A 20,556-nucleotide genomic window follows, 5' to 3' on the forward strand; every position below is an offset into this window, starting at 1 on the left:
AGCTCAAAAACCCAATTTCAGGATTATCGCGCAAAATTTAATTTTCACTACTACATTTGCAAGTGGAACGTTAAACATTAAAAAATAACCAGTCACGAAAAAACGAACGATACTTAATTTGAGATTCACCAAAAAATTGGATGAATATTTTGGTCTAACAGGTATTCCTTAATCCATGGGATACATAATTCGGATTGTTATATTACATAACATTTCATAAAATACACGTAGTACTATCCAGAACAATTAGCTGTGCATGTAAATACTCGTAAACGTGTATCTTCGGCAAAGTTGTAGGTTTATTTTTATTTTTTTATTTTAACCCTTTCGAGCCTGATGGGTCATATATGACCCAAATATCAAAATTTCCAAAACTAGCCTATAATTTTCGTATGGTCATAAGAATCATTTTCCCATCATTGACTAAAAAAATATTTTTTTTTGAAAATTCAGGCCTGAATGGGTTAAATGGGCCCATCTCTTGAGCCAAAGGGATACATGGGCAAACATTTTGCTGTAAGGATTTTTAGAAAAAAACGAACTTCAAGCAAACATTGTTTTTGGTTTCTTAATTAATTTGAAGAATTTAAAAAATAGGGGCCAAAGGTGCCCTTTCCTGAAAATATTTATTTTTCTTTTAACTGAGAAAATGTCCAATATTTTCAACTTCATACCTCAAATATATAGACAAATTAAAATAATTTAAGTTGTAAAGAGTTACTTGATTTTCAAATGTCGATATCAATTTGTGAAACAAATTTCAACACAATGCCGTTAAAGTTCAATAAATTAACATTTCAACTCCCAACTCCTTAAAAAATGAAACGCTAATTTCAACTCGCTGGTTCTCGGATAGAACTCAACCAACCGGGTCAATTCTTTTTTCTTTTTATTTTTTTTGAGTGAATTATAAGGATGTCAAGATGATCCTAAAACTTTGCAGAACTCGATTTGATCAAATCTGTAATTTATGCGATCAAAAACGTCGTTCCAACTTTCTTTTGCTCTTGTAAAAAAAATCGCCCAAAATTCCGCGGAGACAAGGCCGAAAACCTGCGAGTTGAAGTTACCGTTCCAACTTTTTAGGGAGGCTTGGGCATCCGTGTATGTTGGACATGCGTTGGGCGTCCCAGTGTTAATAATTTCAAGGATATCGTTTATTGATAAAATAACTTATATTTAATTTTTTGGATCAAAAATCATAAATCGTAGATAATTTCCTGATCTTTCAGATAGCTATTTAAGCAGTTGAAAAAAAAATGATAAATCAATTCCAAATTTTAACTCAATATTTTTTAAGTTGATCAAAACTACGTTTCGATAGCAAATTCAAGTTAAAGTAAGAGTAAGAGTTTTGTGAAATTAAACAATTTGGCCGTCCATGACTAAAAGAATGATTTTTTAGCGCGTTGTCTACAACTTTGCCAAAGATACGAAATAGGTTTTTCCGATTATTTTCACATAACTTTTGTATGACATAACTCGACTTTTTTTGGACACACTGAATCAATGATATCAATCATGCTTAATTAACACCTAAACTCTAGAGCTCGAGAAAAAGGGGGAATTCGTATGGAAATTCCCCCTTTTTCTCGAGCTTGGGAGTTTAGGTGTTAAAAAGAAAAGTTGCTTTAGTTTAGTTTTTCATGAATCTTTGGAATAAAATAAATATGAACTAGGAGCTTTGATAACTAGATATTTTCCTTAATATTTAAAAAAAAATCCTGAAACAAAACTTTTTACTTTTTTATTCAATAATTTTGATTTTATGAAAATATTTAAACGCGCATTTTAATTAAATCATGAATACTGTTTATATAACAAAGAAGCTTAAATTCGAAGGCATATTTATTTTGCATTGCAATTTTATAATTTTGGCCTTCAGTTTATAACCAAGTTACTGTTTGGATACATATGCTTTACTAAGTTTCTTGTTTTATTAAGAGATTTTTTTTTTACTTTCTGTACCATTTCAATAAATTGTTATACTGAGCATTCGTTTTTTTTGTATTTTTTAATCTGGCTGAAACTTTTTTGGTGCCTTCGGTATGCCCAAAGAAGCCATTTTTCATCATTAGTTTGTCCATATAATTTTCCATACAAATTTGGCAGCTGTCCATACAAAAATGATGTATGAAAATTCAAAAATCTGTATCTTTTGAAGGAATTTTTTGATCGAAGAGATCGGAAAATTTCACGAATGTTTCACTTTTTAACATTGTAAATCGGACCATTAGTTGCTGAGATATCGACGTTAGAATATGATGGGTTATTTGGGTGAGACTTAGAAAACACCAATTTTCCTGTTTCTAAATCTTTGCATGACAATATCTCAGCAACTAAAGGTCGTATCAACAAAGTTCAAAAAGTAAAATATAGAGATTTTTTCAGCTTTTCAAAAATATTTTTTTCAAGAGTAGGCAAACATGTGCACTAATTTAAAAAAAAAAAATAATGAAAACTGCTTCTATTTTCAAAAAAGTTACCTAAAAAGGGCTTTAACTTGAAAACGGTGCACTTTATCAAAATTTCACTAGAGTACTTTTTGATTGCAAATTTGATTTTGTATTGAAAAATGAAGTTAAAATTTTTTTGCGACCAATATTTTGATTTTTTGAAAAAAAATCAGTATTGATTTAAAAATTCATAACTCGGTAAAAGATTTTTTGCACAACCTGTAAATTTCTGAAAAGTTTATGTCTCCTTAAACATATAAAAAAATAAAAATAATGTTTCTTGCAAATCAAGTTTTAGTGACAAAAAGTTAAATTAAAAATCAACATTTTTTTTACCTTGTATCATTTTTTTTCAGTGCAGTACTTATGCTAACCTACAACTTTGCCGAAGACACCGAATCGATCAAAAAATTCCTTCAAAAGATACATCAAAACCAAGAAATAATTTTCATACATTATTTTTGTATGGACAGCTGCCAAATTTGTATGGAAAATTATATGGACAAACAAATGATGCAAAATGGCTTCTTTGGGCATACCGAAAGCACCAAAAAAAATTCAGCCGGATTAAAAAATACGAAAATTAAAATTAAAAAAAAATACCGATTTCGTAGAGTATTGATCTACTGTTATTATATGTTTTTTTTTATTTTAAAATTCTAAAATGCTTGGTTTACACAAATGATTTATGGATAGTTCTTGCACTTAAAAAACATGAAACATTACAATTTACCAAAAATTTACCGCAAACTTTGTAATGTAAAAAATGTTCAAAAACATTTAAGTGAATTTCTGTTTTTTTTTTAAATTTAAATTGGCCTTAATGGTTTTACAGCACAAACAAACATTTTCTTATAGCACTTATAGCACTTAAAATGGGTTCTATTTGACCCAATGTCGCCCCCTCTAAGGGGTGAGATTGGGTCAATTTTAAAACGGATAACATTTACTTTATTATTATAGCCATATTCTGGGAAAATGTTGGTAAATCATTCAAGAACATTCCCCAACATTGTTTATTTCGATATAATTTGGTTTTTATAGTGTTAAAATAACAACAGTAATATCGTTTTTTGACCCAAAGTCACCCCCCACTGACGGTATATCATTTGTGGATGATCATTTTTGAAATATAAACTAATTTTGTTTTTTTTTTCACCTGGGAGGAAAAAGCCACGTGGCCATATAGGGGGGGGGGGGTTTGGCGTGAAACCACGAAAAACCATGAGGGGGGAGGGGGGGGGGTCAAAAATTCTCAAAAAAAGGCCACGTGGTTTATGCACGACCCCTAAGTGGTATGGCTACATGCTCTTCATCTTTGTTATATTTTTCGTTTTCTTATTAACTGTTCACATTCATTTATTTACTTCAAATTGTTTTACATTTTTGCATTGAATCGAATACATTTGGGTAAAAAAGAAAAAAAAAATACTTTAACAACTAATCCTGACTTAAAACTAAAAAGTAAATTCATTGAAATATTCAAAATCATCAGAACGAGTAAACTACGAACTGTATTTTAAGATAAATCCTCCAAGCGTTCTTACTTGTTCCGCACGAGTTTTGCAACCACGCAGTGTTGTTGTCATCTCGATGAAAATGTTCAGAAGTTCTTGTGGTGAAAACAGGTCACTACTGCCTTCATCCGTTGATGTTGGTTGGTTTTCCCTCGGTTGCTGACTGAAGCCTGGAGGTGTTTTATTCTCTGCAACTCTTTGCCGCTGATTCAACGGCAATGGCTGCAGATTTGGAACCACTCGAACAGATCCTGCTCCAGGTGACGCCAAAGCAGGAAAATCCACGTCCGTGTAAGCTGGTGGTGTTTTGCGACGATTTGGTTGGTGCCTCGTCGTCGCTTGCTGCCGAATTTTTACAAACTCAGCACGTTTTGGGCAGCTTCGATTCTTGGTAGAATGGTCGCCGCCGCAATTGAAGCATTTCGCTTCGATGTTCTCGTTGATTGTTTCGCAAGCTTGTGTTTTGTGCTCACCTCCGCAGGTTGCACAACGACTCTTGATGAAACAGTTCCTTCCACCATGTCCAAACTGCAAGCAGTTCGAACACTGCGTCACGTCACGGTGCACTGGACGATAACGTTCCCAAGTCACGATGATGTTGAAAATTGCCCGAACTGCTTTCAGCTCAGACGGCGTAGTCGATCCTTTCTCGAGATGAACCAGGTACAGTTGATCACGATACTTGATGTCCTTGTTGTGTCTCGTCATCTTGAAGACTTCGATCACGTTCAACTTAAGAGTTTTGAGCTCTTCTTTGAGCACACTCACATCCATGTCGTACAGGCCACGGAGGACCTGTTTCATGGGGCGTTTACCTGGGTCGTCATGGCTGTAGTATTCAATCTTTGTGTTGTTCAGGAAATCCCGAACGTAGTTGTAATCCTTTCTGGTAGGTAGCAGAATTTTGAGTCCATCAGCACACAAGCGAATGGAAGCTCGTAAAGCACCAGAGCATGAGCATGAGCATGAGAGACCACCCATGGTTGTCCTTCTCCGTTGCTGAACAGGACCGTAATATTCTATCAATACAACCGGTCATACGCTTCAACGATCTAATGGTGTTTCCCTTATCAACAGCATGTATGAATGCGCTGAAAAGATAAAACATCAAGATCATCAAAACTAGATCTGGAGCAAATAGGTAACAGTCGTTGGCCACCAACGGCGCCCGCCATGTCAGTTTGTAGATCTCGGGGGATTGGGACGGGAATGTTAGTTAGCACAGGTTGCTACCAAGGGTGGGTTCTATACGATATCCACACCCCCACGTGTGCCGGAAAAACTACTTCTACTTGGGATTTTGTTAGTGGGTAAAGGTAATGGCCAGGATTCATCATAGAGGATGATGATGCGACCCAAATCAATAAATTTTGTTTAATAGTGTGATGGATTATGAATTCTCAAGGCAAACAGTCGGATGATGCGGATGAGACTATTCCCGGTTATTTGGTGTTGATTTAGATTAAATGATTCAATCTTAGACAGCCGGCTGTGGAAAGATAAAACCAAATAATATTCGAAAAAGCGAAAACGCGAAACCGCCCGGATAGAAAAACAAACGCAATCGGGGGGACAACAAAGACGGAAATGGAAACGAAATTCTGGCGTGATGACAGCGACCCGCACCGTTCAACTTCAAGAACGCAACTGTCAAACTCCGCGAAACCGCCCGGATAGAAAAACAAACGCAATCGGGGGGACAACAAAGACGGAAACGGCAACGAAATTCTGGCGTGATGACCGCGACCCGCACCGTTCAACTTCCCGAACGCAACTGTCAAACTCCGCGAAACCACCCGGATAGAAAAACAAACGCAATCGGGGGGACAACAAAGACGGAAATGGCAACGAAATTCTGGCGTGATGACAGCGACCCGCACCGTTCAACTTCAAGAACGCAACTGTCAAACTCCGCGAAACCGCCCGGATAGAAAAACAAACGCAATCGGGGGGACAACAAAGACGGAAATGGAAACGAAATTCTGGCGTGATGACAGCGACCCGCACCGTTCAACTTCCCGAACGCAACTGTCAAACTCCGCGAAACCGCCCGGATAGAAAAACAAACGCAATCGGGGGGACAACAAAGACGGAAACGGCAACGAAATTCTGGCGTGATGACAGCGACCCGCACAGTTCAACTTGCCGAACGCAACTGTCAAACTCCGCGAAACCGCCCGGATAGAAAAACAAACGCAATCGGGGGGACAACAAAGACGGAAACGGCAACGAAATTCTGGCGTGATGACCGCGACCCGCACCGTTCAACTTCCCGAATGCAACTGTCAAACTCCGCGAAACCGCCCGGATAGAAAAACAAACGCAATCGGGGGGACAACAAAGACGGAAACGGCAACGAAATTCTGGCGTGATGACAGCGACCCGCACAGTTCAACTTGCCGAACGCAACTGTCAAACTCCGCGAAACCGCCCGGATAGAAAAACAAACGCAATCGGGGGGACAACAAAGACGGAAACGGCAACGAAATTCTGGCGTGATGACCGCGACCCGCACCGTTCAACTTCCCGAACGCAACTGTCAAACTCCGCGAAACCACCCGGATAGAAAAACAAACGCAATCGGGGGGACAACAAAGACGGAAATGGCAACGAAATTCTGGCGTGATGACAGCGACCCGCACCGTTCAACTTCAAGAACGCAACTCACAAGCGAATGGAAGCTCGTAAAGCACCAGATTTGATAAACCCGGTCAGCCACTTTCGCACCGAATCCGATGACGATGTTTTCACAAAAATGGGTGGCAACTTTTCCCGTCGTTCAAATTCTTCCTTCTCGCTCACGTCCACGGGGAGGGTAGCGAACTGGTTTCCAGACGAATTTTGAGCGTCCTTGCTCAAACTGCCTGGCTTTGCAGGTAGCGCTTCGGCATTCTTCAGCTTCTTCAAATCTGCCGATCCTGCTGGTGAGGACCGCCTCTTTTTCTTGCCGTGAGGCATTTTTGCACTTTTTAAGCACTTTTTTGGTTTGTGAGGGACGCACGTCTGACTCGCTTCTCTGCTGATCGCAGACTGAGCAACGACGACGTGTAGTTGGAATAATAACTAGATTTTGTTTGAGCGCAGGAGCATTATTGCTCGAAATCGTACCGTTGGTGTACCGTTTTGTATGAGATCATAGCCTGCTGTCATTAGCACCAAGAGGCAGGGTACGATGGGAAACTTTGGGTTGGAAGCTTGAGGTAATTCTGTGATATAGAGTACTTCTCTATTATTTCGCAAATCGACTTTTCTCGAGTTTTTTTTGAAAAGGTCCTATAAACAAAATTTTTACTTTATGCTTTTTAGGTGTTTTTGAATACCCCTGACTCAAGGCGGTTCTAAAAACACCCAAGAAGCAAAATTTTAAAATTTTGTTTATAGGACCTTTTCAAAAAAAACTCCAGTTTTCTTCCCAAGTAACATTTTTTTCCAGGAGTTCTACAAGAGCTCTTCTAGATTGCTACAGCATAGCAGTTTGGACCGCGGTAGGATAAAATTCTCTTCAAAACTTCTTCAGGAGTTTGGAAGAGTACTTGTAGAGAGTTTTATCCTACCGCGGTCCAAACTGCTATACTGTAGCTATCTTGAAGAGCTCTTGTAGAACTCCTGGAAAAAAATGTTACTTGGGTTTGTATTTTTTTTTTATTTGGATGAAAATTTGACCATACATTCCTTATGTCAAAAGGAACATCTTTGCATCCTTAGTTTTTTAATACAATTTTACGGGCTGGTCATAAAAAATGAGTACGTAAATGTATGAAAACCTGTACATTCAGATGGGATTTTCTGATCGATTTGGTGTCTCCGGCAATGTTAAAGAATATGATTAGGACCTTTTGGAATAAAAAAGTGACATGGAAAAAAAACTGATTTTTCATTTAACTTTTTATTACTAAAAGTGAAATTTAAAAAAGACTGAATCAAATTTGCGAACATTCCTTAACCGACTTTTCAATAAATTGCACACTTTATGAGGGAAAGCCACCCCTGAATATTTTTCAAAAGCTGTGTATATTTCCAACAGCTTTCTCTCTGAGTAGATTTCTACAGTTTAGCAATGTTGTTCGTGATTAAAAAAAAAAGATTTGAATGAAACTTTGTCCATGCATTCCCTATGCAAAAAAAAACAGTCATTTTGCATAATTAGTTTTTTTAACAAGTCTCCATACAATTTCATATGAAATCATGTATCTTGAGAAGGGATTTTCTGATGATGGTTGTGATTAGGACTTTTCAGAAGAAAATAGGGATGCGGAAAAAAATCCAATTTTTATTTAACGATTTAAAACTCAAAAATCCTTTTTTATTTTGATTTTTTTTTTAATATTTTTTAGTGTGAGTGATGGTGCAAAATCTGTTTTATGAGATATGATTGTTTGAAAAATGCGTTTTGTTTTTCAATATATCGAAACCCTGTACAAAAAAATAAATAAAAATCATTTCTTAAAGCAAAGTCGAGTTTATTAAATGTATGTATGTATGTATGATCCCCATACCCGCAGGCAACTTGGTCCTGGAACACATGTGAGCGCTAGGTGAACAATTCGATCATCTTTTACTCCGTAATCTGTACACCCACGTGCATAAGTTTTTTTGCACGAATTTTAGTGCTACAAATACCGGCGCGAAGAATAAAAAGAAACCCCTTTCCCCTCCCCAAGCGCCGAAAATTTGTAGCGGGTGTAGGGACACTTTGCATAGACGCCCTTGCTCCCATCACGTCACTGAGGGTATGGAGCGACGAGAAATTAATAAGCATGCCCCCCTAGTCGAACCTTCATTAGAGAAGCAGGCAATCCACAACTCACAGCGAACGACCAAGGGAACACCCTACCGCGTATATAGTAAGATTGGCGTGGTTGGTCTTTAATGAATTGTAAATATGTTAGAATATATGAAGAGTTGCCTGTATTAAAATGGAAAGCTCTCACCAAGTGAAATAGTCTTCATGTTTTGTTGAACATCGAATCTTGCTAAAACTTAGTGCACCGAAAAAACATCTGCAAACTTGTTTTCTTGAGTTGCTAAAATGGATAGAAAACAGCATCAAAAACAACAAAAAATAAAATAAAATGAAGCAGGAAGGCATAGTTTTGCACATAATAGAGAATGAACATATTGAGGAAATCAACATTTGGTACAAAAAAAAATATAAAAATATGACAGCATACTTAATTCCTAAGTAGAATAGACTGAAATACTCAAGTATCATCATCAAAATTAATAAAATAATAAGATACAAAAAGGATATAATAATTTAAGCAAAATGAAGATTTTTTTAGTCCTTCATTAGTACAAAGATGGATAGGAAAAGAAATTATTTACAAAAAGGAATCGCAGAAGTTTTCAAAGTTTTATAATCAGAAACTTTGAACAGATTTTTTTATTAAAACCATAAAAATCATCAAACATAAAACACATTTACAATACCTCAATTAATTCATAAATATTTGATGAATTCATCAAGCGGCATACAGTTTCTGGATTAATTTTTAATATTTATTTTAATATAAAAAAAACCAAATCGAAGTAATCATGTTTTTTTCTACTGTCACTAATATTCTTAAATCTATATTGATTGTGTAAATGTCATTTTCAATTTAGAAAATCTATGAAATTAAAAAAAGGCATATTTTTCTTTGAAAGGGTGTAGCAGCGCTGAATTAAGTGTGGGCTTAAAATGCTCTGTCATTTTAGAGAGAACTTAAGCTATTTCTTGCACAAATTAGATTTAGGAACGTAAAAAATCACTGAAAAGTGATATAATTATTTCAATGAATAACAAGGTAGCCATGAGTTAAGGGAAAAAGTACGTTGCCATGACATTGACAGCAGCAACTTCAAATATTTTTTTTCTGTTATGTAATTAATACATGAACACTAAATAAGGACCCAAAATGGAAAGAGCTCACCGGGATAGGACAACACGACCCAAAACAGCCGCTCTACCGCTCCAGAATTTCCACCAACAGCTTCTAAAGGCTCTGCTTCTTAGTAGAGGTAATTTTCTTCTGTTTTCCTTGCGTTGAGGCAAAGCTTCATCAAATAACTCTAATTCACAAAATCACAATTTCCACTTTTATGGAACCTAGATGTGTTCCAGCACAAAAACCCTGAGCCCCAGAAACACTCCGAGCCGAAAACCGAAGATGTGCCCAAAGCTGCCACCGTAATTCCAACGCCAAAGACGACGCTCATCAGTCGGAAACTACACCTTTCTCCACCACCAATTTGATATTCCGTAGCTCTTCAATCCAGCATTCAAAACCCGACTCTCAGCTTCGCGGATTATTCAAATTTTTAACTAAAATTTCACAAAAAATACTAAAAATATTAAAATGAGAAAGGAAAAATCCGCGGAGCAAAATTTCAAAACGTCACGACGCGCGCGCGGCTTGCTTCGATCTCAGCAAAGTCGAGTTTATTAAATGTCCTAAAAAGACAATTTTCAATAACTTCTAACTGTTTCGTGAAGATAATATATATTTCATGATTAAACTGAGTAAGAGCCGATTTACGCTTAAAATTTTGCCATGCCCAAATCGAACTATCAAACATTCTGAGCGTTTTTCTCGAAACACTGAGTTGATTAACAGGTACCATGATATCTCGAGATTAAATGGACAAAATTGCCTGAAATTTCGGGTGAATACTCTCAAGACATATCCAGTGTGCATGATTCATTGATGAAGCCCGATTTCTGAATTTTGATAAAAAAAAAACAACTGACGAAAACATATAATAACATACACAGTCCAGACTCGATTATCCGAAGGCCTCGTAAAATTTTCAATTCGGATAATTGAAACTTCGGATAATCGAATCACGTTTTTTTTTTCGTAGTCTAATTATTTTTAAAAAAGGCTTAAAAAAAGATAATTTTCCTTTTTTCATATTTTAGGGAAAACACCCTAGAAGAGTATCGGGGCCGGCATTTACAAAGCGGATTCAGTGGCAATTTCATTCTCAACTTAATGTTAACATGTTAAGGTTAATGTTAACATTCCATAGGTCGCCTCCCTAAGGTGTCGTGATAAGGTCCAGTTTGTGACGATACACTACCTTCCCTTTACTAAGCAATCGATTCCAGAAGGGAAAAGATCACCAGTTGTGTTGGTCCGAGCCGGGATTTGAACCCCGATCTACCGCTTACTAGGCGGGAGCGTTACCACTAGGCTACGTGGCTCGGTCCAAATAATATTTTTTGAGATACTTCTCTTGAAAAGATCTGAAAATTTGCATAAGTTTAAATTTGTAAAATTGAAAATCTGATCGTTTTTAGGAAAGTTTTAGTGATAAAAAGTTAAATTGAAAAAAAAATTCCCGTGCTTATTTTTCCAAAAAGTCCTAAAAATAACATATAATTTTGACAAAGACTCCAAATCGATCGCAAAATCTCATCTCAAGACACAGAATTAATACATTAACATAAACGTTTTTTATCACAGCTGGCCTAGGCCCTCAAAATTATATGGAGACTTGTGAGCAACTCCAGCCCAAAACAGGATTATTTTAGGTACTTTTTTCTCGACCCTCTCCGATTTCAATGAAACTTTGTAGACATGTTATCCTATGCATATATAAGCCATTTTTGTGTATATGGAGCCAGTTACACTCGATAATAACATTTCAGAAGGGCGTACGTGTTTTAAATATTTTTGTATTTCGTAATTTAAACATTGCTGTATCTCGAAGCCGTGTTGCATCGTATCAAAAAGTGGTCAAAGACAAACTTGTAGGAAATTTGACGGGCTTTCCGAAAAAAAATACACTGAAAAGAAATAAACTCTACATTTTCATGAGATTTTTTGATTTTAATGTTTAAAAGTCAAATTTTAAGGTGAGCCCACGATTTTTTTTCGTTCAAAATTTTTGTAAAAATAGCCTAAGATGTTACAAAAAGACTCACGAAAAATGCAGGATGGAGCAGCTCACCTAAAAAAATACAAAAATCATTTACTGAAACTGTTTTTTTTTAAGTGCTCTAAACGTCAAAATTTTTAAAAGCCGAATACGGGAATCGATTCTCCAAACAATTTTACAGAAAAGTCTCCATATTGACCATTGTCCTAAGTCCAATCCTTGTAAAGTTACAGCGGTTTTAAAAATAAAAATGTTGAAAAAATAGGTTTTTTGATGGTTTTTGGCAATTTCTATGTGACAGACTGGATTTTTCAGTCTCGAAAATATTTTTACCGGAAAGCTCGTCCAATTTCCCATAAGTTTGTCTTTGACCACATTTCAATTGGATGAATGGGCTAACAGATATAAGCTAATTACATTGCTCATAACTGAAAACATAATAATAGTAACCTGGATAGTAAATTAGCTTATATCTGTAAGCCCATACATCCAATTGAAATGTGGTCAAAGAAGAACTTATTGGACGAGCTTTCCGGTAAAAATATTTTTGAGACTAAAAAATCAAGTAACGGAAAATGGCAGAGTTTTCAAAACTTTTTTAGTGTTATTTTCGATAAAAAATACGTTTTTTCGGAATTCTGAGTACGCCATCAAATCGGGCGCCAAATTTTACATAAAAGTCCCTTTGACACCAAATTTCTATCTCATCACCGTTTCTGGCTGCAAATAATTGAAAAACACCTCTTTTTTCGCATCCTCAAAAATGAAAGGGGTCGTACCACCCCTCCGTCATGAGATATCAAAAAATTTACCTCGGATTCGTGAGCAGGGACAAAAGTTACCCCTTAGGACAAAGTTTCACGCAAATCGAAGAGGGGTCGGGGCAACTGCTGTGTGAGTTGGTAGAGAATTACCCAGTTTTGAAAGAAATCTTAATCAATATTTTGAAAATTCGACTTTTTCAATTTTAATAAATAAATATCTCCATTGGATTATATTTATGACTGGGTTACCAAATAATCAATATTCTATATTTTATCGAATCATCACTATCACGACTTTTTTTTAAATCTGTCCCGATTCTTGGAAAATTATTGGTAATAGCTATCAATACAGATCATAATACATGATAAAAATTGTAAAGATTTTGCTGAAATTAAATCTGAAAAGGTCACCTACTAACAGTATTACGTTTATTAGCTTATTAGCCTATTAGTGGTGCGCCCTTTTTAGTGGCTATATAGGGTTACCCCCACAAATTGGAGCAAATTGCTGCACCAACTAGTTGCCAATAATGTTTTGCATACCGCCCCAGACTGAAGCTCCTGCTCTCACAGCAAGCATCGCGACGGTGTCAAGCGTTTATGCATCAATTTATTATAGAAAATAATAATCGCCCTTGCTCGGTTGGCTCTCGGCTGACGTGAGGTGCATAATTGTGTGCGAAGGAAACTGCATCAATTAGACCAGCCCCAGCTGCTTCAGGGGCTCGTAATTGGCAAACACGCAGCAGAAATTAAAAAAAAGGTTAAAAATTATCACCAACATGGAAAAAGTGGTTTACATTGAAAAGAGAAATACGCTTCAGTGGTAATACAAACCACAAATTTAGAAATAACAGAGCTTTTTTAGGAACTTTAAAAGCGCATTTCTAAAATGTTGAACTGAATTCATTATGGTAGTCATAGTTGAAATTTAAATAAACCACAAAAGGATTTTTCTACGATAATGTTTGCAAATAACATAATTGCACTTCAAATGCATTACCACTGGCGTATTTCCAATAAATAAAAACAATTTAATAGTTGAGCAATTTGCATCAAATCGGATTAACCTAATGACGGGGGCATTATCAACCACTTTGAAAATTTTCCACCGCAGGCTGAATATTATGAATCACCCACAAATTTCCACGACAACGTGCACTCCCGGCCACCAATTCGAGGTGCGAACATTCTGAACTAAATCGACGATGACCACCTAGCAAAGCCGCGGGCGCGGTTCACGCGAATGGCCTTTTGCGAAAAACCCGTTAATCGCGATCGGCAGGACCTAATGGAGGATTGTTTGTCGGAAAAACCTAGACTTAAAATTGATGATAGTTTTTAATTTTTTAATTTTTTGTTTTTAGTTTTGTGTTTTTTGTTTTGTGTTTTGTGTTTTTTGTTTTTTGTTTTTTGTTTTTTGTTTTTTGTTTTTTGTTTTTTGTTTTTTGTTTTTTGTTTTTTGTTTTTTGTTTTTTGTTTTTTGTTTTTTGTTTTTTGTTTTTTGTTTTTTGTTTTTTGTTTTTTGTTTTTTGTTTTTTGTTTTTTGTTTTTTGTTTTTTGTTTTTTGTTTTTTGTTTTTTGTTTTTTGTTTTTTGTTTTTTGTTTTTTGTTTTTTGTTTTTTGTTTTTTGTTTTTTGTTTTTTGTTTTTTGTTTTTTGTTTTTTGTTTTTTGTTTTTTGTTTTTTGTTTTTTGTTTTTTGTTTTTTGTTTTTTGTTTTTTGTTTTTTGTTTTTTGTTTTTTGTTTTTTGTTTTTTGTTTTTTGTTTTTTGTTTTTTGTTTTTTGTTTTTTGTTTTTTGTTTTTTGTTTTTTGTTTTTTGTTTTTTGTTTTTTGTTTTTTGTTTTTTGTTTTTTGTTTTTTTGTTTTTTGTTTTTTGTTTTTTGTTTTTTGTTTTTTGTTTTTTGTTTTTTGTTTTTTGTTTTTTGTTTTTTGTTTTTTGTTTTTTGTTTTTTGTTTTTTGTTTTTTGTTTTTTGTTTTTTGTTTTTTGTTTTTTTGTTTTTTGTTTTTTGTTTTTTGTTTTTTGTTTTTTGTTTTTTGTTTTTTGTTTTTTGTTTTTTGTTTTTTGTTTTTTGTTTTTTTGTTTTTTGTTTTTTGTTTTTTGTTTTTTGTTTTTTGTTTTTTGTTTTTTGTTTTTTGTTTTTTGTTTTTTGTTTTTTGTTTTTTGTTTTTTGTTTTTTGTTTTTTGTTTTTTGTTTTTTGTTTTTTGTTTTTTGTTTTTTGTTTTTTGTTTTTTGTTTTTTGTTTTTTGTTTTTTGTTTTTTGTTTTTTGTTTTTTGTTTTTTGTTTTTTGTTTTTTGTTTTTTGTTTTTTGTTTTTTTTTTTGTTTTGTTTTTGTTTTGAATCAGTAGTATTAATATGGACAGCTGCCAAAATTATATGATGATACACTTGGACAAACTAATGAGAGAAAATTACATATTTGGTTAAAGAAAATATCAAGAGTTATTTTTGAAAAGGTCCTATAAACCAAATTTTCAATTTTACTCAAAGCGGTTCTAAAAACACCCAGAAAGCAAAAAAATAAAATATGGTTTATAGGACCTTTTAAAAAAAACTCTAGATATACTCTTTAAAGTTCCAGCAAAAAAAAGAAATCAACTCAAATATTTCAAAATGGCATAATTTTGGAATCAGCTCAAGCATTTCAAAATTGCGTAATACTGAATATTTTGCCTTTTTGCAATGTTAGTTTTGATTTCAAAATAAAAAACGTTACTTAGTCCACCTTTTTAGAGAAAATCTTAATTTAGAGCAAAACTTCAAATAGAATTTTATTTTTGCAAAACCTAGTTGCCTGTTCTTTGAAACAAATAAAGGTTTTTATTACCTAAGTGTATGATATTCTTTGAACCTTCAACCTTGAACCCTATTCTGCACGCACCGTAGACGCTAGATAAACAACTTTTTGTGCAACAATAAAAAAGTGGAAAATATTCCACAGCTCAATAGTCAACGCCCTCCGCGATCAAGATGGCTCAACAAGTTTTATCACATATATGCATAAATTTCCCCCCGACTGTAGTCGTCGTTATCTGCAGGAAATTCGAAACTTTTCCCACTTTTCCTAGTAAACAACTTCCTTATGGCGCGCCAACACAAACACACACGGCACGTGCTCGGCAAAGAAATAAAGAAGTTTATTTTGCAGACATAACCCCAAAACCCATTACCCAACACACATCCAAGCAATCTGTAACAATTCACTCACTTTGTTCGTCCCTTAATTTTCCTTTGGCACATGATTTACGACGGGTAAAAGTTTTATTTGTTCGCACTTTTGGAAATAGCGACACGACACCGCAGTAAGGGACCATCCATAAACCACGTGGACACTTTAGGGGGGGGGGGGGGGTTATGGCGATTGTCCACGCTCCATACAAAAAAGATTTTTTTTGTATGGACAATTGTCCACGAGGGGGGGGGGGGGGTTGAGATTACCAAAAAAAGTGTCCACGTGGTTTGTGGATGGTCCCTAACAAAAACTGCTCGAATCGAGCCGCCGAAACAGCTCGAACTCTAGTTTGCGCCTGTAACTAGACTATGGTGAAGGCGCGCGGTGCTGTTGAGTGTGTGTAACGTAGCACCAAACAGAATCACGTGTTTATGAGAAAAGTTTTTTTTCTTTGCTTTCCTAGTTGGATGGAAGTTAAAATTGCTTCAAGCGCGAAACAAAACACCCCTTTTTGATGTAAAGTTTTTATTAGGAAACACTTCCATTCATGGGTGGGTTGTTTAGGGGAAAATTAGTAGTATAAATATGGACAGATGCCAAAATTATATGATGATTCACGTGGACAAACTAATGACAGAAAACAACATTTTTGGTTAAAAAAAATATATCGTTGCTTTAACGAAAACATATTCTATAAAGTTCCAGCAAAAAAAAATAACTCCAACATTTCAAAATGGCATAATTTTGAAATCATCTCAAGCATTTCAAAATGGCGTAATACTAAAAAAAATCCTTGTTGCAATGTTAGTTTTGCTCCAAAATAAAAAAAAAATCGAACAGATCAGAAAATTTCACAAATCTCGACTTTTTTTTATTAGGCCATTGCCAATATTTTTCAAAATTGGTCCAAAAAATAAGGGGACACATTTTTTTTTTAAACTTCAAAATTTCAATGGAAACAAAAGTCTTATCAAATGAGAACCATCTAAAAGGCCTTTTTCTGCATTGATAATCATATTTAGCATGTTTGATATGGTTTATAGGACCTTTTTAAATTTTGAAGTTTTTTGAAAAATATATTTTTTGCCCCCTGATTTTTTGGGCCAACTTGAAGGAGGGGGGGGGGGTGACAAAAACTTTAAATAAAAAATGTACCAGCCTTATAGGACCTAATAAAAAAAACGTCTAGAAATGTTTCGTATTTAAACATTGAAATAGGACCATTTGTTTCATGTACTAGAAAATAAATGGCTGTTTCGATAAGACTCTAAAAACTGCAATTTTCTTGTTTATTTTTCTTTTTTTTGACGAAGAACTTCGTCTTAGAGCTCTATACAGGGTAGCAATCCAAAATTTCGCGAAGCGAAATGAAACGCTTTGGTTTCACCTTTCTCTCTCGGCAAATTTCCCCTTCTTCTTAGCGCACGCTGGTTGGTTGAACAAACGTTTCCCAATCAGTCAATCGAGAGACGTGAGATTGATGTATCTCAAATCACCCCCACTCCACCTCATAATTTTCGGATCGTCGACGGGCAACAAGCGAATAAGGAGGTATAGGAGAATGGGTGCAAAAAGGCGGGGCATACGTCCCCGACATAAATCAACAAAAAGCGGCTCGGTCAGTCCCAAAAATTCATTCTGTTGTTGGACGTCGTCGAGAACACATCAGGAGCAGATGGCTTGGTGGCCTGGTAGCAGACGGCCTGGAGGCCCGGGAGCAGATGGCCTGGAGGCATGGACACGCCAAGACATGCCAGCCGGCATGAGCGGGAGTTGATCATTGGAATTGGCAACTGTAGGGTTATGCATTTATAGGTACATTATTACTTAAAATGGGTAAACACAGTTAACAGTGTAGTCAGGGAGATTTGACAGCTCGGGCGCGAGGGAGACAGTTGAAAATCTACCACCGCAGCGTGAGGACGCGTGATTGAAGGACGGGGGACGGTTGACGAGGTGGACCAGGTAACGGCGAGGCTTGAGGAGCTCTTGGTATTTCTTGAAATGAATTGGTTTGACGTGTGTGCGGGCGGAGAATGGTTGCGGAAAGATTTTTTGATTCGATGGCTTAGAGGGGCCTGGAATGGAGAAGGAGGAAGATTCAAAAGAGCGGGACCGGTTGAAGCCCGAAGCGCCAACACAAAAGAGCGGGACCGGTTGAAGCCCGAAGCGCCACTAATACAAAAGAGCGGGACCGGTTGAAGCCCGAAGCGCCACCAATACAAATAGCGGTACCGGATGAAGCCCGGAGAAAGAGAGAGAAAGAGGGAGAAACTGACAGTACAGCCACAGACGGTACAGATGAAGCATGAACAAGTTTAAAGACACAGATGTAAAGATGAATCATCTGAGAGTTGTCATTGAAATTGACAAAAAAAACTTTTCGCACGGATGAGATGAATTGGTTGTTATGAAATTTGTTTGTTCCGTTCAATTACAGATGGATACCAGCAGTAAGCTGCGTTGCTCGCTAGCACCGTTCGACGCAACGGTTGATTCACAAGATTTACGACGGGAATGGGAGGAGTGGCTACGAGCCTTCGAGCTGGAGATGTAGATGCAGAACGTGTTTACGCAGCACGAAAAGTTCGTGAGGTTGCTCTCATTCGGAGGGCGAGGTTTGCAACGTATCTTTTAAAACCTGAAGCCGGTACCGGAGGAGATAATCCCGGAAGTCGTTCCGGTTCCAATGAGGCCACCAGAAGATCCTGAGTACGACAATGCCATTAAGAGATTGGACAAATTTTTCGTCGGCAAGGTGAACGACCGGGTGGAGCTCGAAATTTTCCGCTCGCTGAGGCAGAAGCCAGACGAGTCCTTCAAACACTATTTGCTGCGACTACGCACGCAAGCCGCTCGATGTGAGTTCAATGAACGAGAGGACAAAGAAATTCTGCAGCAAATCTCAATGGCAGCCAAGGACGAGAAAGTGCGAGACAAAGGATTGGAGAACATCATGGACCTGGACGCACTGACGAATTACGCGAACAATCGTGAGATTCTTATCCAGCAAAAGGAGAAAACAAAGCCATTTGTGGCAGAGGAGGTGCTCGCTACGTCAAAACATCGTGGAAGTGGCTGGTCTGCTGGACCCAGTCGCTCTCGTGGTGATTCAAAGCCAAGAGGACGGTTTGGAACGAGTCGACCTCGCGTTGTGTGCACCCGGTGCGGTTCCTGGAACCACGACAGCAACTCGAACAGCTGCACAGCACGTGGTTTGCGTTGTCGGCAGTGCGGGAAAATCGGGCACTACGCTCGAAAGTGTCCCGGTCGTGGACAGAACGAATGGAGGCGTCCGGAAAACGATGCCAATGCTTTGGACGAGGCAGAAGCTTGGAAGGAGGAGGTCCCGCGGCGCCCGAAACCCGAGGATATCTCTAAGGTAGAATAGAAGTTTTGCTAAACTGTTTGTTTTGTTGGAAGAGAGTGATTAAAAGCTCGACGTAACGGTTTTTGTTGTTGGCGATTAATAAAATGAATTGAAGCCGAGACTGATGCGTGTGTTTTCGTTTATTTTGCTTGACAGGTCGATGATTCTGGCAGCAACGGAAGTGATGGGCACATCTTCTGCATGATCGATTCCTATCCAGTGGAATTTCTAATCGATTCCGGTTCGTCAATCAACACGATCACAGAGGATGTTTGGGATAAACTGACTGAAGCCAAGGTTAAGCTGTACAATGAGAGGTCACACTGTAGCCGGAGCTTCACGGCATACGCAAGCCGGGACTCGTTGTGCGTGCTGACAATGTTCGAAGCTCACGTGTCAGTCAACCCATGGAAGCCACACACTTATGCAGAGTTTTTCGTCATTAAGGGAGCCACGAAATGCCTTCTGAGTAAACGAACATCCGAGGAACTCCATGTGCTCAAGGTTGGAATCAGTGTTGATAACATTACCGCGAAGGTTTAACCGTTTCCGAAGTTCCCTAACGTTCAAGTCAAGTTGTCCATTGACAAAAGCGTTCCTCCCAGACTGATCTCGTACCTCCGTGTGCCGGTGGCTATGGAAGAGAAGGTGGACGCCAAGATCATGGAAATGCTGCAAACCGACATTATCGAAAAAGTTGAAGGCCCGCCTGTATGGATCTCCCCGATGGTAGTTATTCCCAAGGGCTCGGGGGACGTACGAATCTGCATAAACATGAAATATCCCAACGAGGCGATAAAGCGTGAACACTATCCGCTTCCGGTCATCGATACGTTCCTGAATAAACTACGAGGCGCGGTGTACTTCTCAAGATTGGACATTACTTCTGCGTTCTACCACGTTGAATTACACCCTGAATCCAGAGCAATAACAACGTTCATGACTGCGAGAGGTTTGATGCGGTTCAAAAGGTTAGAATGGTTGAATTTTTCAGGTGACAAATTCAAACAAATTGGTTGTATTTTAGGTTAATGTTCGGGATAACGTGCGCGCCAGAAATCTATCAACGCATCATGACCGAGATGTTAGCTGGAATAGAAGGAGTGATAATCTATATTGACGATATAGTGGTGGCGGGAAGAACCCTTCAGGAGCACGACGAGCGTTTGCGGGAAGTCCTCGCAGTGCTGGAACGCAACAACACGATGCTGAATCGGGGCAAGTGCATCATCCGGGTTCAGGAACTCGAAATTCTCGGTTTCAAAGTGAGTCAGCCCGTCGGCGGAGAAGGTTCAGGCTATAAAAAACTTCCGGAAACCAGAAACGAAGGAAGAAGTCCGTAGTTTTCTGGGGCTAATGAACTTTGTTGGCCATTTTATCCCACATCTTTCAACAAGATCCGAGCCGTTA

General features: G+C 37.3%; 2 protein-coding genes across 3 annotated transcripts in view; one reads left to right on the forward strand and one right to left on the reverse strand.

The window, feature by feature from the left end:
• The window catches only part of LOC120428870 (cuticle protein 21.3), a 56,590-nt gene that overhangs the window by 30,387 nt on the left and 5,647 nt on the right, over window positions 1-20,556 (reverse strand). The gene's annotated exons all lie outside the window — the stretch shown is intronic.
• Window positions 17,836-20,360, forward strand: LOC120428872 (uncharacterized). 2 transcript variants are annotated; one of them, XR_008212224.1, is made up of 3 exons: window positions 17,836-19,158; window positions 19,303-20,117; window positions 20,174-20,360. XR_008212224.1 is itself a non-coding variant. In XM_039593998.2 (2 exons), the coding sequence occupies exons 1-2, from the start codon at window positions 18,466-18,468 to the stop codon at window positions 19,687-19,689; spliced, it is 1,080 nt and encodes a 359-aa protein (XP_039449932.1). In that variant the 5' UTR covers window positions 17,836-18,465; the 3' UTR covers window positions 19,690-20,360. The 2 variants fall into 2 exon arrangements, 1 of the variants encoding a protein (XP_039449932.1); XM_039593998.2 differs by having other exon boundaries at window positions 19,303-20,360.

The sequence above is a fragment of the Culex pipiens genome, chromosome 1 (assembly GCF_016801865.2).
Source record: "Culex pipiens pallens isolate TS chromosome 1, TS_CPP_V2, whole genome shotgun sequence".
NCBI classification, from domain to species: Eukaryota; Metazoa; Arthropoda; class Insecta; order Diptera; family Culicidae; genus Culex; species Culex pipiens.

Coding starts and splice junctions, on each gene's coding strand:
- LOC120428872 (XM_039593998.2), top strand. CDS start 18,466: ATGAGGCCACCAGAAGATCCTGAGTACGACAATGCCATTAAGAGATTG. Junction 19,159..19,302: donor AACCCGAGGATATCTCTAAG/GTAGAATAGAAG, acceptor TTTGCTTGACAG/GTCGATGATTCTGGCAGCAA.